At 39.2% G+C, this 19339-nt stretch overlaps 3 protein-coding genes and 1 long non-coding RNA gene across 17 annotated transcripts; 3 read left to right on the top strand and 1 right to left on the bottom strand.

Annotated features, from left to right (window-relative positions):
• Window positions 1-792: 792 nt before the first annotated feature.
• On the top strand, window positions 793-3893 carry LOC103722112. The gene is made up of 4 exons (XR_005508674.1): window positions 793-1307; window positions 1469-1547; window positions 1968-3481; window positions 3592-3893. It is a non-coding gene; the product is annotated as an uncharacterized LOC103722112 (long non-coding RNA).
• Window positions 3894-7673: 3780 nt separating this feature from the next.
• LOC103722111 (APETALA2-like protein 1) lies at window positions 7674-10216 on the top strand. 14 transcript variants are annotated; one of them, XM_039119481.1, is made up of 6 exons: window positions 7674-8103; window positions 8366-8642; window positions 8740-8867; window positions 9252-9335; window positions 9508-9581; window positions 9839-10216. In XM_039119481.1, exons 1-5 carry the CDS (start codon window positions 7834-7836, stop codon window positions 9562-9564), a joined length of 816 nt encoding a protein of 271 aa, XP_038975409.1. In that variant the 5' UTR covers window positions 7674-7833; the 3' UTR covers window positions 9565-9581; window positions 9839-10216. The 14 variants fall into 14 exon arrangements, 11 of the variants coding, with proteins under 11 accessions (XP_038975409.1, XP_038975407.1, XP_038975408.1 ...); XM_039119479.1 differs by having other exon boundaries at window positions 9669-10216; XM_039119480.1 differs by having other exon boundaries at window positions 9658-10216.
• Window positions 10217-11701: 1485 nt separating this feature from the next.
• LOC108511839 lies at window positions 11702-12079 on the bottom strand. Its single transcript, XM_017846413.1, has one exon. It carries the CDS (start codon window positions 12077-12079, stop codon window positions 11702-11704), a length of 378 nt encoding a protein of 125 aa, XP_017701902.1.
• A 6049-nt stretch (window positions 12080-18128) lies between these two features.
• LOC103722115 (probable E3 ubiquitin-protein ligase RHB1A) lies at window positions 18129-19148 on the top strand. The gene has a single exon (XM_008812556.3). The coding sequence runs from the start codon at window positions 18256-18258 to the stop codon at window positions 18994-18996; it is 741 nt and encodes a 246-aa protein (XP_008810778.1). The 5' UTR covers window positions 18129-18255; the 3' UTR covers window positions 18997-19148.
• The last annotated feature ends 191 nt before the right edge of the window (window positions 19149-19339 follow it).

Raw genomic sequence — 19339 nt, 5'->3', positions numbered from 1 at the left:
CAAGAATCTTGAGATTGAGCTCCGGCTCTGCAAAACTAATAGGAAATGTCTCACCTATGTGTGTTGGTGTCATGGTTGATGGCTGAGGGTTTCTTAGCTTTCAGCTAATATCATGCTATAGAAGAAGATAGTTTGGGAAGTTCTTCGTAATGGTTAGAGGGTTAGGAAGTTCTTTGTAGTCGATTAGAGGAATAGGAAGTTCTCTATAATAGGCTAGAGGGGTAGGAAGTTCTCTATAATGGGTTGGCACTGTCTTGCATTTCAAAAAAAGAAAAAACTAAAGTTTGTGGGTAAATTAAAGTTTGCGGTTGCATCATTTACCTACCCTCAAGTTTATACTAGTTCACTTACACCTCCTGAATCAATAAGTTCCTGGTATACCACTACATATTTTTTTTGCAACCTGTACAACTATAGACTGAAACTTGATAAAGTCTAGAGTAACATATCGAAGCAATTAAATTGTTCATTTACAAAGGAAATTGAAGCATATATATTTTGCAAAGCTCCTATTAAGTAAAATGTGTCCAGTCTCCAAAGAAATTACCAAATTCATCTCTATTACAAGGAAGTCGATGGACCTCATGTATTGTTAATCATGTAATGAAATGCAGTTTGGCTAAAATAAAGTTTGTAAGCGTCACTACAAGAAAATGGGGTTTTACCGAGCCTTTTTTGCCGACGCTTTTTACAAGCGTCGGCAATTTTCGGTCCAGCCTCAACATATGCCGACGCTTTCTAAAAGCGTCGGCAATAGAGGACGCTACTTAGCGTCGTGGTAGATTGTGGCCTAAGACGACGCGTATACGCGTCGTCAGAACTCAAATTCACAACAAAAGCCAAGCGGGTCGTTCCTCTTCTCCTTCCTCCTCTCCGCCGATGAACCGTACATATTAATAATGTGTGGGTGCGGGTTGTCGTCGGCAGCGAGAGAACTTCCCACTCACTCTCCGAAGAGGAGCGCTTCGGGAATGCAGGAAATGGCGCCATAGCAAGGAAACACCAATTTTTCCTTGGCTGGAAAGCAAGAAAAAGGACAAGGAGACACCATGGCCCCTCTCTCGTCTCTTACCATGCCGATGCTTCTATCCCTTCCCTCCTTTAAATCTCCCCGCCTTCGAGTTCGGAGATGCTCCAAGAACCCTAGTTCTCGGCTTCTTTTCGGGTTTCTTGTCTTCTCCAGGTTCTTGCCGATTCCCTCGCTGAAAGAACGGACTAGTGCATTCGCCGGAGGCATAGAAACCCTGGGGATCGAGGGATTTCTTGGAGAAAATGATTTGATTTCGAGACATTTTGTGGTTGTTGAGGTATATGATTCTTTCATGAAACCTAGCTTGTGTTTCTATGTAGAGATCTTTCGGCAAACAGTGCTTCTTGTTAATATCTCTTAGGCTTCTTGGATATGCTCTAGAAATATTAGCTCTCCGGATCCCCTAAAATCTTGCACATCTGTTGTGTCTGATGGTAGATTTGCTGGAGCTTAGTTCTTGCTGCGGAAACCCCCCGGAATTGAGACGTTTTGTGGAGGAAACGCTGTAGTTATTAAGGTACGACAAACCCTTGTTTGAGGTTATTGCTTGGTTGTCTTTGTGAAATTGCAGTCGTTGGTATGTGCTGCTTGTGAGGCCGCAATCAGAGCGGAAAAGATATGCATTTTATTCTAGGAAAAGATATGCTTGTGAAATTGCTTGGTCCTCTGTTCTCTATTCCTCCGTTGATTTCTCTGCTTCTCTTTTGTGTTTTCTGTTAGGTTTTTCTCTTTTATTTGCTTTCCCTTCTCACTTCTTTGAGCTTTGATGAAGCTGGTAGCTTGTGTAGATGGGGCATCCGTGTGAGGATGGTTTAGTAAGAGATCCCTTTTGGGGTTGTTGACTTCTATTATCTTGTCATTTAATGTTTTTCCCAGTGGATTTGTAGTGATAGAAATGGGTTTTCTTAGTCTGCTTTGGGTTTGTTGTGAGTTTTAGGACAAGAAGGAAGGGCAGGTTGCAGAGGAAGCTGGGACCAATGAATCGATGTCCATGGTGATGCTAGGAGGGAAGAAGACGATGTGGTGGTGGAGATCTATGCAGAGTTCAAGCCGGTAGATCACCCGCTCGAGCCTCCGGACAAGGACCCACCTGCGAAATGGCCAATGCCTGATTCTTCCCTTCTGAATGCAAGTGGCTAACGTGTCCTAATAGAGACCTTTTTCTGGCTATGTGTGACTGTATTTATCTATAAAATTCCCTGATTAATGGTATGATGACATGTTGTTTGCCCGTATGCATGAGATATTGGAATTTTTAATTTTTTTAATAGACTTGGATTATGGCGACTTCAAATGATACTAGGACTCGTATATGTTCATCTAGAAGTGATAAATATGAGACTGGCAAATAAATTTCTCCATATTTAATAGAATATAAAGGTACTCAAACAGGAAAGTCTTTGCCTTGGGCTTTTCTTAATTAGGGGACCTAAAATTTGAATGGAGTCTAGAATTATGATGATGTGGGACCGTTGAGGTTAGGATTTACTTGGAATCATTTTTCTTGCTTGGAATTTAGGTGTGTCCTGCACATTAGGGGGGAAAAATTAATACTACATCGACTTGTTAGTTTCAGTGGCCCTGGTCTAGGTTGAGTCCTGTTAGTTAAGAAACTGGCAAGCTGGTAATAGATTGCTACAGCTTGCAATTAAGCTTGGATCGGTATTATATTGTGATTTCAGTCTAAAATCATAAGAAGGCATGCGAACATGGATGATGATGAGATGTTACAATTTTTCATATCAACTATCCTCAGAATTTCAAGTAGTTTTGCTATTTTTATTCATCTTTTTTGGAGTTTGAGAGAGAGATTTTGGACTTAAGGGTGCAATTATCTAGGGAGGAAGACAATGATGTTCTCTAGTTCACTATTCCATGTATTCCTTTGCTCGGTGGTATCAAAGCTATACTTGGTGCATTGTGGACCCCAACTAGGAATACCATTTTGATGAAAGAACTTTAAACCAGCAAAATGTTTCTTTAATAGATAAGATGTGGGCATCTAAGTGAAGTTCCTATTTGGTCATGATTCTGGACCTTCTTGACAGGACCAACATCCTTTGCACCAATAATTGAAACAGCCATCGGCATTGTAGATAATAGTGGTGGCCAATATCATGTTCTTCTTATAATAGCAGATGGACAGGTCAGCTATTTAAGATGCTTCTCTTTTCAATTTTTCGTTGTTATTTTTTCTATTCGTAGATTTTTATTTTTTCCTATTCGTTTTTATAAAGCAACAATTGACCTTCAACTTTTGGGGTATTAGGATGATGTTTTTTGATTCATGATTCTGATTAAACAATGTTTCTGCTGTTCAAGTTATTTCCTTTTTGTTCCCCAGTAAACGAAGAGGAACACCAGAAATGACTGCTCTCCCTCCACCAATTAAAAGTTATGGTTCAGCATATTCAAATCCAAAATACTCACACTCAAGCAGCTCGGAGCAAGGTGCTGGAGTTCATAAAAATGCGTCAGCCATTCCATCAGAGAGTTCTCTAGAAGAGAAACAAGTAAATAAATTAATTTACATATATGGTTTTTCCTTTTTTTTTTTGCAGATTCCTGAGACTTCAAAAGCTCATAGAGATGATAATGATAGAGCTGAATCCCGTCCTTGATACCTTCGAGACTTGTATATGTTTCTTATTTTGCAAAGTATATTGTAATTCTAAGATATGACAATTTAAATATTTCGAATGATTTGAATGTTTGTATCAATGTAAATGTAATACAGGTTCATATTGTTATAATGTGTTTTTATAATTTACATTCGTATTTTTATTTTTTTAAAAAAAATAGCAATCCCGACGCTTTAAAGCGTTGGTAAATAAAAGTTGTGGCACGCCTACGCCGACGTTTTAAAGCGTCCCGACATTTTAAGGCGAAAATCCAGAACTAGGCATGCTTTGGACTTTCCCGACGCTTTAAAGCGTCAGCGAATGTTTTTGCCGACGCTTTTATTAGCGTCAGGAAAGCCCTGTTTTTGCCGACGCTTTCTCTTAGCGTCGGCAAAAACTTTTGCCACTCCGATATCGCTGACGCTTTTGCGACGCTTCTGTTTGCGTCGCGGGAACTTTAGCCGATCTTAGAAGCGTCGGTAAAGATTATAAAAAGCGTCGGGAAAGATGAGTTTTAGTGCAGTGCGTGTTACTTACACCCCCTCAAGTTTTCTAACAATTCCACATACATCTCCTTTAGTTCAAAAAATGTCAATGAGTTTCTATGTACCATTGGTTATTTTCCGCTGCAACTTGTATAACTACGTACTGAAACCTGATAAAGATGAAACGACATATCAAAACATTAATTCCAATGCCCGTTAGAAAAAGTTTCAGGTATATAAACAAAAATTTAACTAAATTACAACTAGATTAAATGGATTACAACACTCCAAACTCAGTTACAACCCAATTCAGCTAAGTTAGTGTAAACTCAGTTACACTCCAATTCAGTTACAACCCAACAAGATTCAAAGTTTCAGTACATCCAAGATTTTTTAAATTGCCAATTTCAGTACGTCCAAGTTTCAAATTATATAAAATAAAAGCTAGCATCAACATTGTACAGAAAGTGTGAATCAAAACAAGAGGTATTGACAAAAGTAGCAAGCAAAGTATCAACCTATGTATCATCTGTGATACATGTCCATTTACATTCCAAAAAAACTTTCAAGGGACTGTACAAATTTCAATACAATAGGTACAGTGACCCTACTTTCATCTTGCTGAGAGGTGGTTGAAGCAAGCTGCTAGCTTCCATCTCCTTAAGAGGGAGTTGGAGTTCATGCATTGGGGAGGGGGGGGGGGGGGGTGTTGGGGGGACTTGGTGTAACCAGAAAGCTCAAATACAAATGAATTAAGTACCACATAACAAATGGGTTTGATGAAAATGAATAAGTATAAGTTTTGGAAGCAAAGCTAACAAAAACAGATAGATTATGCATCAATTCCCATGATGACCTTGACCATCTCTAATATCTTTATCCCTTTGCAAGGGTTTTAGCCCAAGCTCAAATAATTATCCGTGGACTAGATAGTAGAACTAGGTGCAGTTACTGCAACCCAGCTCCTCGGCCTTGCTCTTTATCTTAGTAAGGCTTATCTCATCAGGATCATAGTCGTCAAAGTGTTTTAATTACATGGCCCTCACTTTAGCGCATGTGGTGTAGGAACTTAATAGAACTACCATGGTGCTTCTTTATTGTGAACAATTCCATCCCTATATTACTAAACTTCAGAGGACAAGTCTGCACTTCTTAAAATTGAGGGGTATAGGGTAAAATTGGGCCAAACTTGAGGTGTGTTTAAGTAATTTTATCTAAAAAAGTAACTATAAAACTATAGGGATTAATACACAAGTACAAAAAATTTTGGAAATTAACTCCAAAACTCTGTACTTTATTGCGCAACTTGTTAATATTGAACTTATCTAAAACATATATACTTGTTTCTCCTTATCTATGTACGGACCATCAATACATAAAAAATAAGGCAGTAAGCTATTTATCAATGATCAAGAAAGTAGTAAGGATGGACATCTAACAAGTAGGTATTGTTGCAAGAAATAAGTGGACAAGTGTGAGACAACACCTAGTGTCTTGCAGCGTCAACAAGCTAGATGTCTATTGAATATGTTAATGAGGAATGTCTAATTACGTAATGTAAGGTTACTTTGATATAGATAATAGGAATATGAGGGTTATTGCTGTCCAACAAGCTGACTTTTATCATTAAGGGAAAGATGGAGTTCACTTATGATGATCTTCTTCCTGAAATTTGGTATCTCAATAAGATTTATGATTTAGTAAGTTTCCAAAATGTTCTTTGGGTCCAAAACAATTGCAGCGCAAACTAGGAATCGAAGCTTATGATAATCTTTTTCTCAACTGTTTGATGCCAATATGCCTAGTCAAAATCTATTTACTATTTTCAGTATGTGTTGATTGGATTGTATCTCCTAATCCATGAAAAATTCAATGGCGCAAGCAAGTTTGATATAGAAATCGAGATATAGCATCCAAACTAGTTTTGGTTATTATTAGTTTTCTATTTTTGAGAAAAAGGGACTTCTGAAACTAGAAGTAGAATTCAGCTTAGATATGAAGAGAATTTTTCACTAGAATAATGATATTCAAAGGATATGAACTTAATATTGTTAGAAGAATATAAATAAAAAGTTCCATTATCATTTAGTTAACCTAACACGAGAGATGTAGAAGCAAAAAGATGTCAAGGATTAAAATATATATATGGAATTAGGAGGAATTTATATCCTAAAATAGAAGAATTCAAGGATTAATATGCATTTTCTTCTTCTTTTATTATCTTTTTTTTGTCTCGGGAGTTCACCAATAGTTTTAGTACTTACGTACATGGGTAACAGATTAAATATGAAATAGGCATAACTACAGAAATCAAAAATAATTTTTTAATTAATAATTAGAAAGTAGGGCTTGCGAAGGTGCTTTCTAAACTTTTTCAAGAATTTCTGCTTAAATCAATGGTCTAAATATCTCTAATCACTGCCGGCTATAGCCAGTGGAAAGCCCAAGTATCGGCAAATGCCATAATTTAGGCAAATGCCTAAAGAATCAGATTTTACATAAATATCCTTTCAAAATTGATATTTGTATGTATACCATCGTAAAACACTTGTTTTTGCTATTCTACCCTTTTTTATTTTTATTTTTGCATACATACCCATGCTATCTAACGGCGTTAAAAATTAACAATTTTAAATCAAAATGACTAAAATACCCTTAATAGATAGACATGTAAATAGATTGCGATGACAGGGACATTAACGTAATTTCATAATTTTATTTTATTTTTAATTAATATAAATATGATTTTTTCTTAACACCGTTAGAACAACCGTTATATTAGGGGTATTTGTACAATAACAGAGTTTTACGAGGATATACATATAAATATCAATTTTAAAATAATATTAATACAAAATTTAATATTTAAAAGGGCTATGATTTCCAACTATAACCCTAAATAATCAATGGCTATGATTAATCATATTTCTGAGGGGAAAAAAGAAAAAAAAGCACCATAGCATTCCCCTTAAAAAATTAGGCATGAAATTACAGTTAATCCGGGGACAATTTCTCTTTCTATTTATTTGGAATGTCAGGTGTCATAGGTGCTCCAGCAAAGTCCCTCATCTTCAGCTCCGGCGTCTTCTACATTCTTTGGTTTTCGGTGGATACCCGTCTTTAGCTACTTAACCCTTCTCCTTGTCTTCTCCTTCGCTTTCTCGTCTTCCTCTTCATCTTTTTCCTCATCTCCTCCACCACAATGAGAGGAGCCAAGGTTAATGCCTCAGAGGAGAGTTGGTTGTCTGACCCCTTGCATTCAGAACCACTCATACACATACTTGATTTCCACTGACTCAAGATGGTTCTCAAACATCTTCACTACAGGAAAAGTAGGTTTTACCGACGCTTTTTTGCCGACGTTTTTTACAAGCGTCGGCAATTTTTGGTCTAGCGTCAAACTTTGCCGACCCTTATTAGCGTCGGCAAAAGACGACGCTAATAAGCGTCGGTGTAGTCGCCAGCCTAAGACGACGCTAAAAAGCGTCGTCGGAAGCCAACATTTCCCCACCATCCTACATCCCAACAAGCCCTCTCTCTTTCCGTTTTCCCGGCCACCGCCCTCCACCCTCAACCCATTCCAGAGATCGAAGAGAAAATCTACTTCAGTACTCTGATCGCTTTGTAACCCCCTCCCCATTCCTCGTCCATTCCTCCCTAATCCCCTCCAGATTCAAGAAGCAGAAGGGCTCCGGCGATGATGTTTTCGCCCGCCTCTTCGCCGCCTCCTTGGATCCCGACTTCGCCCCCCTCTCTCTCGAACCACGGATCCTCAAGTCCCACCTCATCGCCGGCGAGACCCTCTGCGGCCTCTTCCTCCTGCGCTCCTCCCCGACCCTCGCCGGCTACGACTACGTGGTCGTCGCCACAGCACTGGGTTCTCGAGGGGAAGCTCAAAATACAGAGGGGTGACCCTTCACAAGTGTGGCCGCTGGGAGGCCCGCATGGGGCAATTCCTTGGAAAGAAGTGAGTAATTCTTTCTCTTCGCTTTGTTTTGTAGTTCGTTCTGTTTCCTCCTTGAAATCAGAATGAGATTTTACTCTTGCATGTGATTCCTTGTCTGTAATCTATCTGCGTCTTGATGCTTTGAGATCCACGGTTTTATCTGTTTGGTGAAAGCACCTTAAGCTGCAGACTAGATATGTTAAACTGCCCTGGTTCTTTGACAAATAATAAAGATCGTGGAAACCCCGCCTTTACCTATTGAGAATGCCATGCTTGGGTGCAGGTACATATATCTTGGGCTATTCGACAGCGAAATAGAAGCTGCAAGGTCCTATTGAACATGGATTTTCTCATTGCTGACAATGAATCTCTTAGTCTTACTATTAACTTCAACGGGGTTCAATTCCAACGTGAATCTCCCTTTTTCCTCTTTTTTTTGCTTTTCAATATCAGGGCTTATGACAAGGCTGCTATAAAATGTAATGGAAGGGATCCTGTTACAAATTTTGAGCCCAGTACCTATGAAGGAGAATTGCTTACTAAGACTGCTGATGGTGAAGGTATCCATCTGCAAATTGCAATCTATTTGAATACGAGGTTTCTATATTTGTTTGTGAAGTTTAATTGATCAGTCATGATGAATATTTTTGACATTAGCCACTGGTCATGATGTTGATCTGAACTTGAGGATTTCCCAACCTGCTGCCCGTAGTCCAAAGAGGGATCAAGATTCAACGGCCATCCAATTCCACTTTGGCTCACGTTCTGATGCCAAGAAAACAGTGGTAGTTGTTTTGCGACAATCAAATTTTCTTTATTATTTAGCTATTTCTTCTCACGCTTTGCTCCCTTCCCTAAAACTTACATACCTTATTTACCATATTGTTGATGAAGATGCTCTTGCATCACTTTCTGCATTCAGTTTTTCTCCACTGACACCGTCATCTTGCTATGATATTTTTATTTTTAAATCTCCAGAAGATTAAGAGACCCAGGAATTTGCAACCCGTGTCCGATTACCCCTTTGTGCCCTGCCCCTAGCATTATTTGTCGGATACCTACAAATGATTTGCTTTTGATTTATAAGAGCTAACAGAACAATTTAATGCTAGAATACTGTTTGATAATGTGCGATACTGATATCTGGACGTCTTTATTTTCTGCTATAGATTGATATCCCTTCTTCCCAATTGGCTGGTCTGCCGCATCGTTTCCAGACTGCTCGGTGCCCAACTATCTTTCCCACTGTTGAGGTAATGTTTTACAATTTGCTACTGTCTTTTTGCAATTTCTCCATATGCAATTTTCAACAAGATTAGCATGATTTTTCTTTAAATTATGGAAATTAGCTACTGTCGTTTCCAGAGTATGCTATACATGGGAGTATTTCCCTTAAGTCAGATGTCTTTAGTTTTGGTGTATTAGTTTTGGAAATCGTCAGCGGAAGAAGGAACAATAGTTTCTATGACCCTGGAAATGTGATGAATCTTCTAAGCTACGTAAGTAACTACAAAATTCACATTTACATTTTCTACTATGATTAAGTCTAGAGATGACTACGCCATATTCTAACAGACCTTTACCAGGCATGGCAATGTTGGACCAATGAGACAGCACTGAAATTAGTTGATCCAAGTATGGCTGAAAATTATTCAAGCCACAAAATCTTGAGATGCATCAACATTGGGCTGTTATGCGTACAGGAAAATCCAAGTGACAGTTCAAACATGTTATCAGTTTTTTTGATGCTCAACAGGTACAAAATGAAACTCCAAACTCCCTCACAGCCTGCATTTTTTTATGCAAATGCCATGACCGAGTCATATGGATTTGTTGAAGATGCCGGTCCATCTAAAGGTAAACATCAGCAGTCTACAAGTACATCGACTCTATTCTCTTCAAATGAGGCGTCAATTACCGAACTAAACCCTCGATAGGGGGAGAAACAACTGTACTAATAAATGCTTGTACTCCATCAGCCTGCCTTTTAAATCTAGATGGCTGGTTGTTTCTGTAATTTTGGACGTATATACCGACTTCACAAATTACATAGAGATAGTTTAATATGTTTGATGTGTAAGCAAGGTAATCAAAAATACCTTATTATATATGATGAGACAGTAATTGTACAATATATTCTTTTTCTTTCCCTATGTTAACTAGATATTTACATCAGAAAGAAAAACTTTAACCAGATATTGGCCTTCATTATTCCTAAAGAGTCCTATATACATCTCAAATCATAAGTTCGAAGGGGCATCTTTCAAAGTTATGATTATTACATATTTTGCTATTTTTCAGGGGGCAAGGCATGAAAAGCTTACTCAGAAACTTAGAATTATTATTATGCTACTTCGGAAGGAAGTTATTGAAATGGCCTAGCTGCCAAATAGATATCCACTTGCTATGAAAATAATTGCATTTTAATTTCTGCATAACAGCAATTTGTTACATTAATCTCATCATATAAGCTTGTCTTTCAAATTATAGGAAAGGAACAATTTACAGAAGCTTCTGTGTCAAGATCTTTGTGAACGGATATGCAATGTTCTCTTTTGATGTTATCTTTAACATCACCACATCGCCACAGTTCACAATGTCGTGTATGAGATGAAATCTCCTCTCTATCTTTAGCATGATCACGTCGCCCCTTTACCTAGTATAAACACAAATCCAGATTTAGATTTTCTATCATCAAAGTCTGATTGAAAATCTGGAATCAGTATAACCTCTGACAGCTAGTGGATCCTCACCTCCAAATACTAGAAAATAGTGTTTAGTTCTTTTTAGATACTTGAGGATATACTTTACTGTTGTCCAATGTTCAGGGCCTGGATCAGACTGATATCTACTACGCAGGGTCTCGTATATAACATTGCATACATGAGGCTCCCAATTGCTGAGGCCTAGGGACAACTCCTCATCTTATCTCTCTCCTCGAGTCTTAGGACTCATTTTCTTTGAGAGATGAATGCCATGCCTGCAGTTAAGCTGTTGAATTTGACTTCTTGACTTCTTGCATGTTGAATTTGACCAGTATCCTGTCAATGTAGTTAAGCTGTGAAAGTCCCAAAAACCTCTTCTTTCAGTCTCTAAACAATTTGATCCTGAAAATGTAAGATGCTTCCTATTGAAAAATAGTTCGACAACTATATTTTCACAAATGACATCGCCCCAACGTCATTTCCTATGAGTAGAATATTGTTTATATAGAGGACTAGAAATATAACAGTACTCCCACTAATCTTCTTGTAAACAGAAGGCTCATCCATATTTTGTGAGAAACCAAATTCTTTGATTGGCTCATCAAATCGGATGTTTCAGCAACATGATGCTTGTTTTAGTCCATAGATTCCTCAAAGTCACTTCCCCTTCATTTAGTCTTTAGGTTTCCTTAGACCCCTACAACAATTTGCAAATGTGTGATGTAGTGCCAGAATCCACACATCAGGAATTAATTGGACCATCCAATAAATTAATTTCAATGATGAGCATACCTTCAGAAGGTTTCTTGTTCTTTAGAAAAACAAGATAAGTGCGGCCATTTTTTTTTCCCAGTGTCCCGGCTTCCACAATGAAAACAATTCCCTTTTGGATTCTTCTCTATATTGCCCTTGTCCTATTCCTTAGTCTCCCTGGCTGGAGGACCAACTTGAGACTTCTGAGACCACTTCCTCTTGTTGTTGAACCTCCTGCCCTTAGGATGAAATGGCTTGGTTCCAGAGGAGGATACTAATTTAGCAAATAACATAAGAAAACCTTTCTCTTTCTTAATCAGATCCTCTGCTGCTTGCAACATGTTGAGCAGCTCAGACAGAGTCGAACTCATCTTGTTCATATTGTAATTAAGTATGAACTGGTTATAATTTTCAGATAGAGATGAAAGGATTGCATCTACCTTGGTCTCACCATCTATATTTGCACCCAAAGTCTCTAGTTCGTCGATGTAAGAAATCATCTTCAGGACATGATCCCGAACTGCAGTACCTTCCACCATTTTGGTGGTTGTTAGCAATTTCATTGTTTGCTGGCATGTAGACCTGCTCTACTCTTCGAACATTTTTTTAGAGATGCATAAGCATATCTCTTGCTGTAGGTATACTCTCGCATTGCTTCTGCAACACATTGGTCATAGAGGCCAATATGTAGCATCTAGCAAGCTCATTTCATCATACCACGTATCAAAAGCAATCCTTTGCTCTTTAGTGGCACTGTCTATAGCAAGCTGTGGTTGGTCTCCCTTTAGGACATGGACAATCTTTTTAGCAGTGAGAACAATCATTAGGTTCCTCTTCCAATCAATAAAATTTAGCCTAGTCAAACAGTTATCATCTAAAATTCTGGATAAAGGATTACAATTGATAATGATTAATCCGCAAAAGCATTCACATATATGTTTTCCATTAGTCTCAAGTTTTGAAAACTAATGGTACCTCCCAGTAAGACAAAGTAATTAAGCAAACATAATAATCACATTTAGAGATAAATCAGAATATAACAATTATATTCACTAAGTGGGTATCAAAAAATTTTCTCCTATGTACAACAATAATTCCATTTTGGTAATTATGGTACAACTTGTAAAAGCGAATAGATACTATTCATCATGATCACATAGCATGTCATATATCTTATATGCGAATTTCTATGACTCTTGATTTTCTTTTGGCCACCAAATCAAACACAATCCTCTGCTATTTTAGCATGGGTTTATTTGGTCAAGTGTTGACCATTGTCTAAATGACATGCATCTTTAGTGAGATTGTGCTACTATTTTAATAACACTCCCACTACTAATGCACACATATTTATTTTTCCAAAAAGTGAACCAGAACCCCAAAAATTAATAATGACATTAATTATTTTAGTTTCAACCAAGATTAATTAAAAGTGTTCCAATCTACCAACAATGGAGGGCCATAGGTGTTATGAAATAATCCTATTTAGCACTTATATTTTTTGAATTAAATAATAATTATTTAATTAAATAATATTTTTTGAAAAATATTATCATAATAATAAATGATCAGACTGGGTCAAACCCAATTATCTTGTCAAATTTGCATGCATAGATTATAGGTATATTAGTCATACTATTGGGGGCTTAATTTAAACAAACACGCTGGGTCGCCGCGACACCATGAGGCGCGCGGCGGGACTGTGGAATGTAAGACAGCAAATGGGTCGGGTTGACCCGTGACCCGACCCGATCCGACCCGACCCGCGTAGACCCGATCCGATCCGAATTTTACGACCCGTGGATCTGGGTCGGGTTTTAAAATTGGACCCGAATTATTTTCTGGGTCGGGGCTAGGTTTACCGAACGGACCCAATCTGATCCGAATGAACCCGAAGAGAGAGAGAGAGAGAGAGAGAGAGAGAGAGAGTTTTTTTGTGTATGTGTGTGTGCGCGCGCGCGCGGGTCGTGGTACTATTGGTCGTTTGTAAGTGAATTTATGGCGGGTTTTCAAGGCAGGCAGGAAGGAGATATGGGTTTCTTAGGAGCTTGTTAGCTTGCTCCCATGGCCTTATTATTCTCTAAAGGATGGGAAATGCCAGCCAATGAGGAGGGAAAGCTTTGTACCCAAAAAAAAAAAAAAGGAGAGGGTTCAAGCGTGGAAGGATAGCAACAAGCATAGGTTCACAGAATCTAAAGGAACGTCAGCCCGTCAGGATTCTCTCTCGATCTATTACACTGTTGATACGTCTGGTGTCTCGGTAGCTGGCTTTTTTTTTTTTTCCTTCCGGTTTTTGGTTTTTGTTTCTTTTAACTTTTGAAGGGAGAAAGTGAGGGAACACTGAACTGAATATGGGTCATGTGCCAGTATTCTGCAATGGAATTGGATTTTGGAAGAAGGTCTGGGATTTTTTTTGAGCTCGTGAGAGGGGGGCTGGGAGACACCAAGTTCCGTCCAATCAGTCATATAGATAAAAAATAGTGTGATATGAAGTTTGGCTTGTAGACCGACTTAGTTAGTAAGTCATGGGTCATCTGTTCTGACTGGAGGTCAATTGCATGTCTTTCAAGTCATGGGTCACCCAGCGCCTCATAATTATGATATGACTAAATTAGATTTGCCCAAATTCTTTTCCAAAAGCACAGAAAAAGTGGGCCCGACTCGAACCCGAACCCGACCCAACTCGATTCTGGACCTGACCGAACCCGACTCGGACCCGACCTGATCTTCAACCGGATCAGGTCTGGATCCAAAATTAGGACCCGAACAAAAAACCGAGTCGGAACGGGTTCACTCAGGACCCGACCCGATCCGACCTATTTGCACCCCTAGTGGAATAGCCGAGCTTGGCCATAGATTGGCTGAGCCCCTGGGGTCGCCACGACGCCCTATGGCCTGCGACCGGCTGTGGGGTGGCTCGGGGCACCCCCGGCCCACAGCAGCAGCGGCGTCCGCCCGCTGTGGCGTCATGGGGCGGCTGCTTCTGCCAGCGGCCGATCTCATGGGGTGGCTCCGTCCACCCATGGTGGTGGCGGGAGAGCCGCCTCGGCCTCCCTCCGTCGCCATCATACAGTGTAGAGATGCTTGTCGGCGTTGAGGAAGACTTCTCTGCTTCCTCCCCTTCTTCTTTTTCTTTGTTTCCCTCTTCCTCAATGAATAAATTTTGAAGAGGATTTCAAAACGGGAAGAAGGAAGAAGATGAAGTTTGCGGGAAAAGAAAACCAGGAGATCTTTTCCTTTTTTTATTTTAATCCAAAAATTAATATTCAATTACATTGCTCCGTAAATCTAAAATAAAATAAAATCTATTATTTGATTATCAATGGAAGACCTGTGTTCTTAGACAAACCTAGGCTCTGATACCGGTTGAAGGATAATTTTTCTGAAAATTCGGGATCCTTTCTCTGCAGCGGAAGAAAATCAACCGAAGCGTGATAGAAATAATGATAAGAAAAAAATTCTGCAAAACATCAAACAGAGTGATAGAAATACAGATCTCACCACTAACAACCCAAGCCTATTGCTTCCCAAGAGATCCATGCTCACTGCCTCTCTCTGGATTTTTGTGGCTCTCGCAACTTTTGCATGACTTCTTTCTTATCATATGATTCTGATGGCCAACCCTTTCTATTTATAGTCACCACATAAAATCCTAGACAATGATATGCGTGGGATCACTGAAAAATAATTTTTCACAAAACCCCTTATATTCTTTTAATTCTAAATTTTGGGCTCCTACAAATCGCAAAAATATCCATCAATACTTTGCAATTGACCCCCGAGAACAAGAGATTAATTTTGGTGAAATCTCTTTTGCTTACAATTTTTGTTTATGTATCCTTCCACCATACTATATTCCATATAAGCCAATAGGATCGAAAAAATATCACTGATTAAATTCCTGGCTTATATAATTCTTAATTCTTATTCTATAAATTTAGTTGGACCTCAAAAACTATTTCTAAAAGAATTTCACAAATAAATATTTTATTTATAATAATAAAATATAATAGAAATAATTTTTATAAATCTCACTGGTCAGTTTTTCTTTTGGTCCAACCTCTCATACAGACATACTGAATATACTACCTCAAATTGAGGCCATTGGATTCCATATTGAGCATTTATACAATTTTATTTGGTGCAATCAAGATCCAACTTTGTCTGTATATTTGATTTTGAGAATGCCATCAACAATTGACTCAGTCAAGCACAAGAACACATCAAATATATCTGCATAGATCTCTTAAGTCAAAGAACATATAAACTAATTGTGCTAAATAATCTTCTCAACATCAGTGATCACTTCCAGTAGGTATTCATATTTGGATCCCGTTCGTGCATGTACTCTTACAGTGTACCCACTTATCTGCTTAAGGTCTCTATCTCAATAACGAAGCCTATCATCTTATTTATATAATGGCACAATGAGTGTAGGCCTAAAATATGTAACTCAGCCTAGAACAGTATTAGTTAACAAGGAACGGAAAGACCACCACTCTGCGTCTATAATTCATTAATCATCGGTGTGGTCCTTCTACAATGTTACTTAACATATATATCATGTGATATCTCATGTCACAATAAAATACCCAATAAATAAATAAACATATATATGAAAAAGAGACATAAATAATTCAATAATTATTAAACTTGTTTTACAAATTGGTTTCTGAGGGCATATATATATATATATATATATATATATATATCTAACATATACATGAACTGATATATTTGTTTTGCTGATGGTCTTACAGAATGGTCCCCGAGGAGCTCTGGTTGCAACTGAAAGCGCCAAAGTTCACAATTGGAAACTCATCAAAGGACCAGATGCACCTTGGAGTCGACAGATAAAAAATACATACTATTCTAGAAGGAAGTTTGGATTCAGATTAAGGAGATCTTTTGCGAAGGATTCACCAATGTGGAGGGATATCGGCAGGTATCTAAATGCATTTTACAATAGCACCTTATTTAAATTCTGCAACGGTGATACTATTAGAATTTGGGAGGATATATGGATTGATCCTATTTCATTTGCTTCTATATTCACTGATCTATTGGGTAGAGTTGTGCAGACTAATGTTTCTGTTGCTTGAATGTGAAGCTAGAGAAGACCAAGATGGAGCATCAAACTTCATGGGCCCCTCTCTTATCTTGAACCTCTATGGTAGACGCGCTCCTTCAAATATCGGAACCTATTAGACCGTTGAGGGTAGCAGATGTACCGGTATGGAAACTTACAAACAGCAGCAACTTTGTCGTAAGTTCCCTTTACAAATTTATTACCCGAGGAGATATTCTATGGCCCTTCCACAAATCTACTAGGAAAGTAGCAACACCAAAAGAAGTCAAAGTGTTCATGTGGTTGGCATTAAAGAATAAATTAAGCAAAAAGGATGGAGTGCATCGGCCGGTTGCTCTCTCTGTGGGGCTAACTGAAACCATCTCTCACCTCAGTACAGTGTCTCTTTGCAAGAAACTTTTGGTTCCCCTTGGAAAGTCAGCTTAACATAAAGGGCCGGCCAAGAGATATGTGTAAGAAAATATAAAATATATATAAAAAATCTACCTCATTCTATTAGCTTGAGCTTTTAGAATAAGTGATGATTTTAATATGGTATTAGAGCAGAAGTCCTGAGTTCGAACTCAGTCTCCGCACTCTTTAACCGTGGTGATTTCAATAATATTTAAGATTATCAGACAACTTGGAGGAGCAAGAGAATCAAAGGCGAGCTGAGAAAGGGATAGGATCAGCTTTCAATGCCAATTTCTTGGCACATATGGCTCGAAAGGAATCCCATATATTTAATTCTTCCCAAGAATTCTTCAATTAACACTGTTCCCCGCAAGGCTCTGCTAGCATTCAGCAATTGGAGGATCATATGTAGTACAGCGTCTCGGCCTGTTGCTGCCAAAACAAACCTCCTAGCAGCCATGACATTAATTTGGTGTTCAGCTCCCTCTGCCAATGCTATTCTTGTTTGCCCATATATTTTTCTTGTTTCCTCCATGCTCTATAATTTATATTGCTGTAAACACTCTCTGATAATAAAGCTAGGAGAAGCATTTCGCTTCCTCCATTTTCCTTTTATAAAAAAGAAAAAGATCATTTAGTATAAATTGCTCCCATGAGATAAAAGTAAAGATACTTTTAATCAAGTAATATTATGACAAAATGCAAGCAAGAATTTTTTTATATATTATTCTTTATATTTTTCATGCGACTTCACATCCTGATGTCATGAAAATTTTTGTATAAATGATAATCTTTAATATTATTTTAAATACTTAGAAGGGTTATGGGTCTCCCTCTGCCACCTGTACAAATAAACGTGTTAGTCCGGTGATAATAACTTTTGCGGTGAAGATGCCACGAAACCAGATACCACTAACCCACCCATCGCACAAATTGGTCCAAATTTGACCGTTGGCCTGCCAGATTTTTTTGATCTATCGATCCTACCCAGGATCGGATTAGGAACCTACTAATCCTCCTAATCCTAATCCTACTCGGATTCGAATCAGGACAATTGGACCGCAGGTTTAATTAAACCCGGCTATATATGTACATATTTCCAGGCAGTTTCGAAGCTTCTGTTGGTTGACGGAGAACAGAAGTCAATGAGTCAAGAAAGAGAGAGAAGAGAGACAAGAGAAGAGAGACGAGAGCTCAAGGAGAGCAAGATCAAGAAGAGAGAGATAGATAGCCATGGCGATATCCAAGAGCCTCATTCTGGGGAATACGGTCGTCCATTTGGAAGCTCGTGGAGTACTCGCTCCACGAGAACAACCCCAAGTTGTCATCCGGATTCGCTTCATCGGCTTCGACAGTTCGGCCAACACGCTCTCCATCCTCCAGGCGGCTATCCATCGCTTCCATCTCGGCCAGATCCCGTTACCCAGAGCTCTTCCAACGATGGTCTCCACCGTGGTAGCCCGCATCCATGGCGTCCACGCGACAGTCCGGCGGCTCTGTAACGACCTGCTGCTCAGTTTCTCCTCCCTAGTTTCAGCGCAGATGATGGCTGGATCGGCGCTCGAGCTCCTCATCCAAATCGGCCTGCTACTCGGACCCGGTGCGTCGAATCAAGACGTCGAACTCATGCATGACTGGATGCTGGAGAATCCTCCGGAGGAAGAGGAGGAGATGGGTGGGGCTGTGTATGATCATTATCTCTACGAGGGCGTCGATGTCAGCCATGGTGGATTTGGCGGTGTGCCGGCGAGCAGGTCTTTCATTGAGGGGCTGCAGCGTTCGCCGTATGGTCGAGGAGACGGCGTTCGGGAGGAGCAGTGTGTGATATGCTTGGAGAAGTTTGATGCCCGGGCGGAGGTGAGCAAGACGCCGTGCTCCCACGCCTTCCACAGCCGGTGCATCATCCAGTGGCTGGAGATGAGCAACCTCTGCTCTATTTGCAGATCCCAGATGCCCGCGGCCTGCTCCCACTGATGGGACCAGCCTAGTTCATATGTCTGTTTTGTATCTGCTTTCTTGTTTTGTTTGATTTCTTATCTTTGTAATTGTATCGATCACTATGCAAATGCATGCTACAGTGATTAAATCTTTAATTAATCAGTGAAGAGTTCTCTTGCTTTCTTTCAGTTTACTGAGTAATCCTCTGTTGTCTTGGGGTTCAATTGAGCACAACGTAATGCATAGGGTAGTTGCTCTGCACTTGCTGAAAAGAAGATGGGGAAACTTTGGGAAACTACGAGGAAAGAGGTCCTATGATTGATAGTTGATGTAGATAGCTTCATTAACAGTAGTTCAATAGGTTCTTGCAAGCAGGAGT

This window comes from Phoenix dactylifera, unplaced genomic scaffold (assembly GCF_009389715.1).
Source record: "Phoenix dactylifera cultivar Barhee BC4 unplaced genomic scaffold, palm_55x_up_171113_PBpolish2nd_filt_p 000559F, whole genome shotgun sequence".
NCBI lineage: Eukaryota > Viridiplantae > Streptophyta > Magnoliopsida > Arecales > Arecaceae > Phoenix > Phoenix dactylifera.
Note: the sequence above shows the minus strand (reverse complement) of the source record. Positions and strands in the feature narration are given on the sequence as shown.

Bases quoted from the DNA above. Each gene is read 5' to 3' on its own strand.
- LOC103722111 (XM_039119477.1), top strand. From the start codon at position 7,834: ATGATGTTTTCGCCCGCCTCTTCGCCGCCTCCTTGGATCCCGACTTCG. The intron at 8,104-8,365 runs GTGAGTAATTCT...GCTTGGGTGCAG, and splicing joins GGGCAATTCCTTGGAAAGAA to GTACATATATCTTGGGCTAT. The intron at 8,868-9,251 runs GTAGTTGTTTTG...TTTCTGCTATAG, and splicing joins CTGATGCCAAGAAAACAGTG to ATTGATATCCCTTCTTCCCA.
- LOC103722115 (XM_008812556.3), top strand. From the start codon at position 18,256: ATGGCGATATCCAAGAGCCTCATTCTGGGGAATACGGTCGTCCATTTG.
- LOC108511839 (XM_017846413.1), bottom strand. From the start codon at position 12,079: ATGGTGGAAGGTACTGCAGTTCGGGATCATGTCCTGAAGATGATTTCT.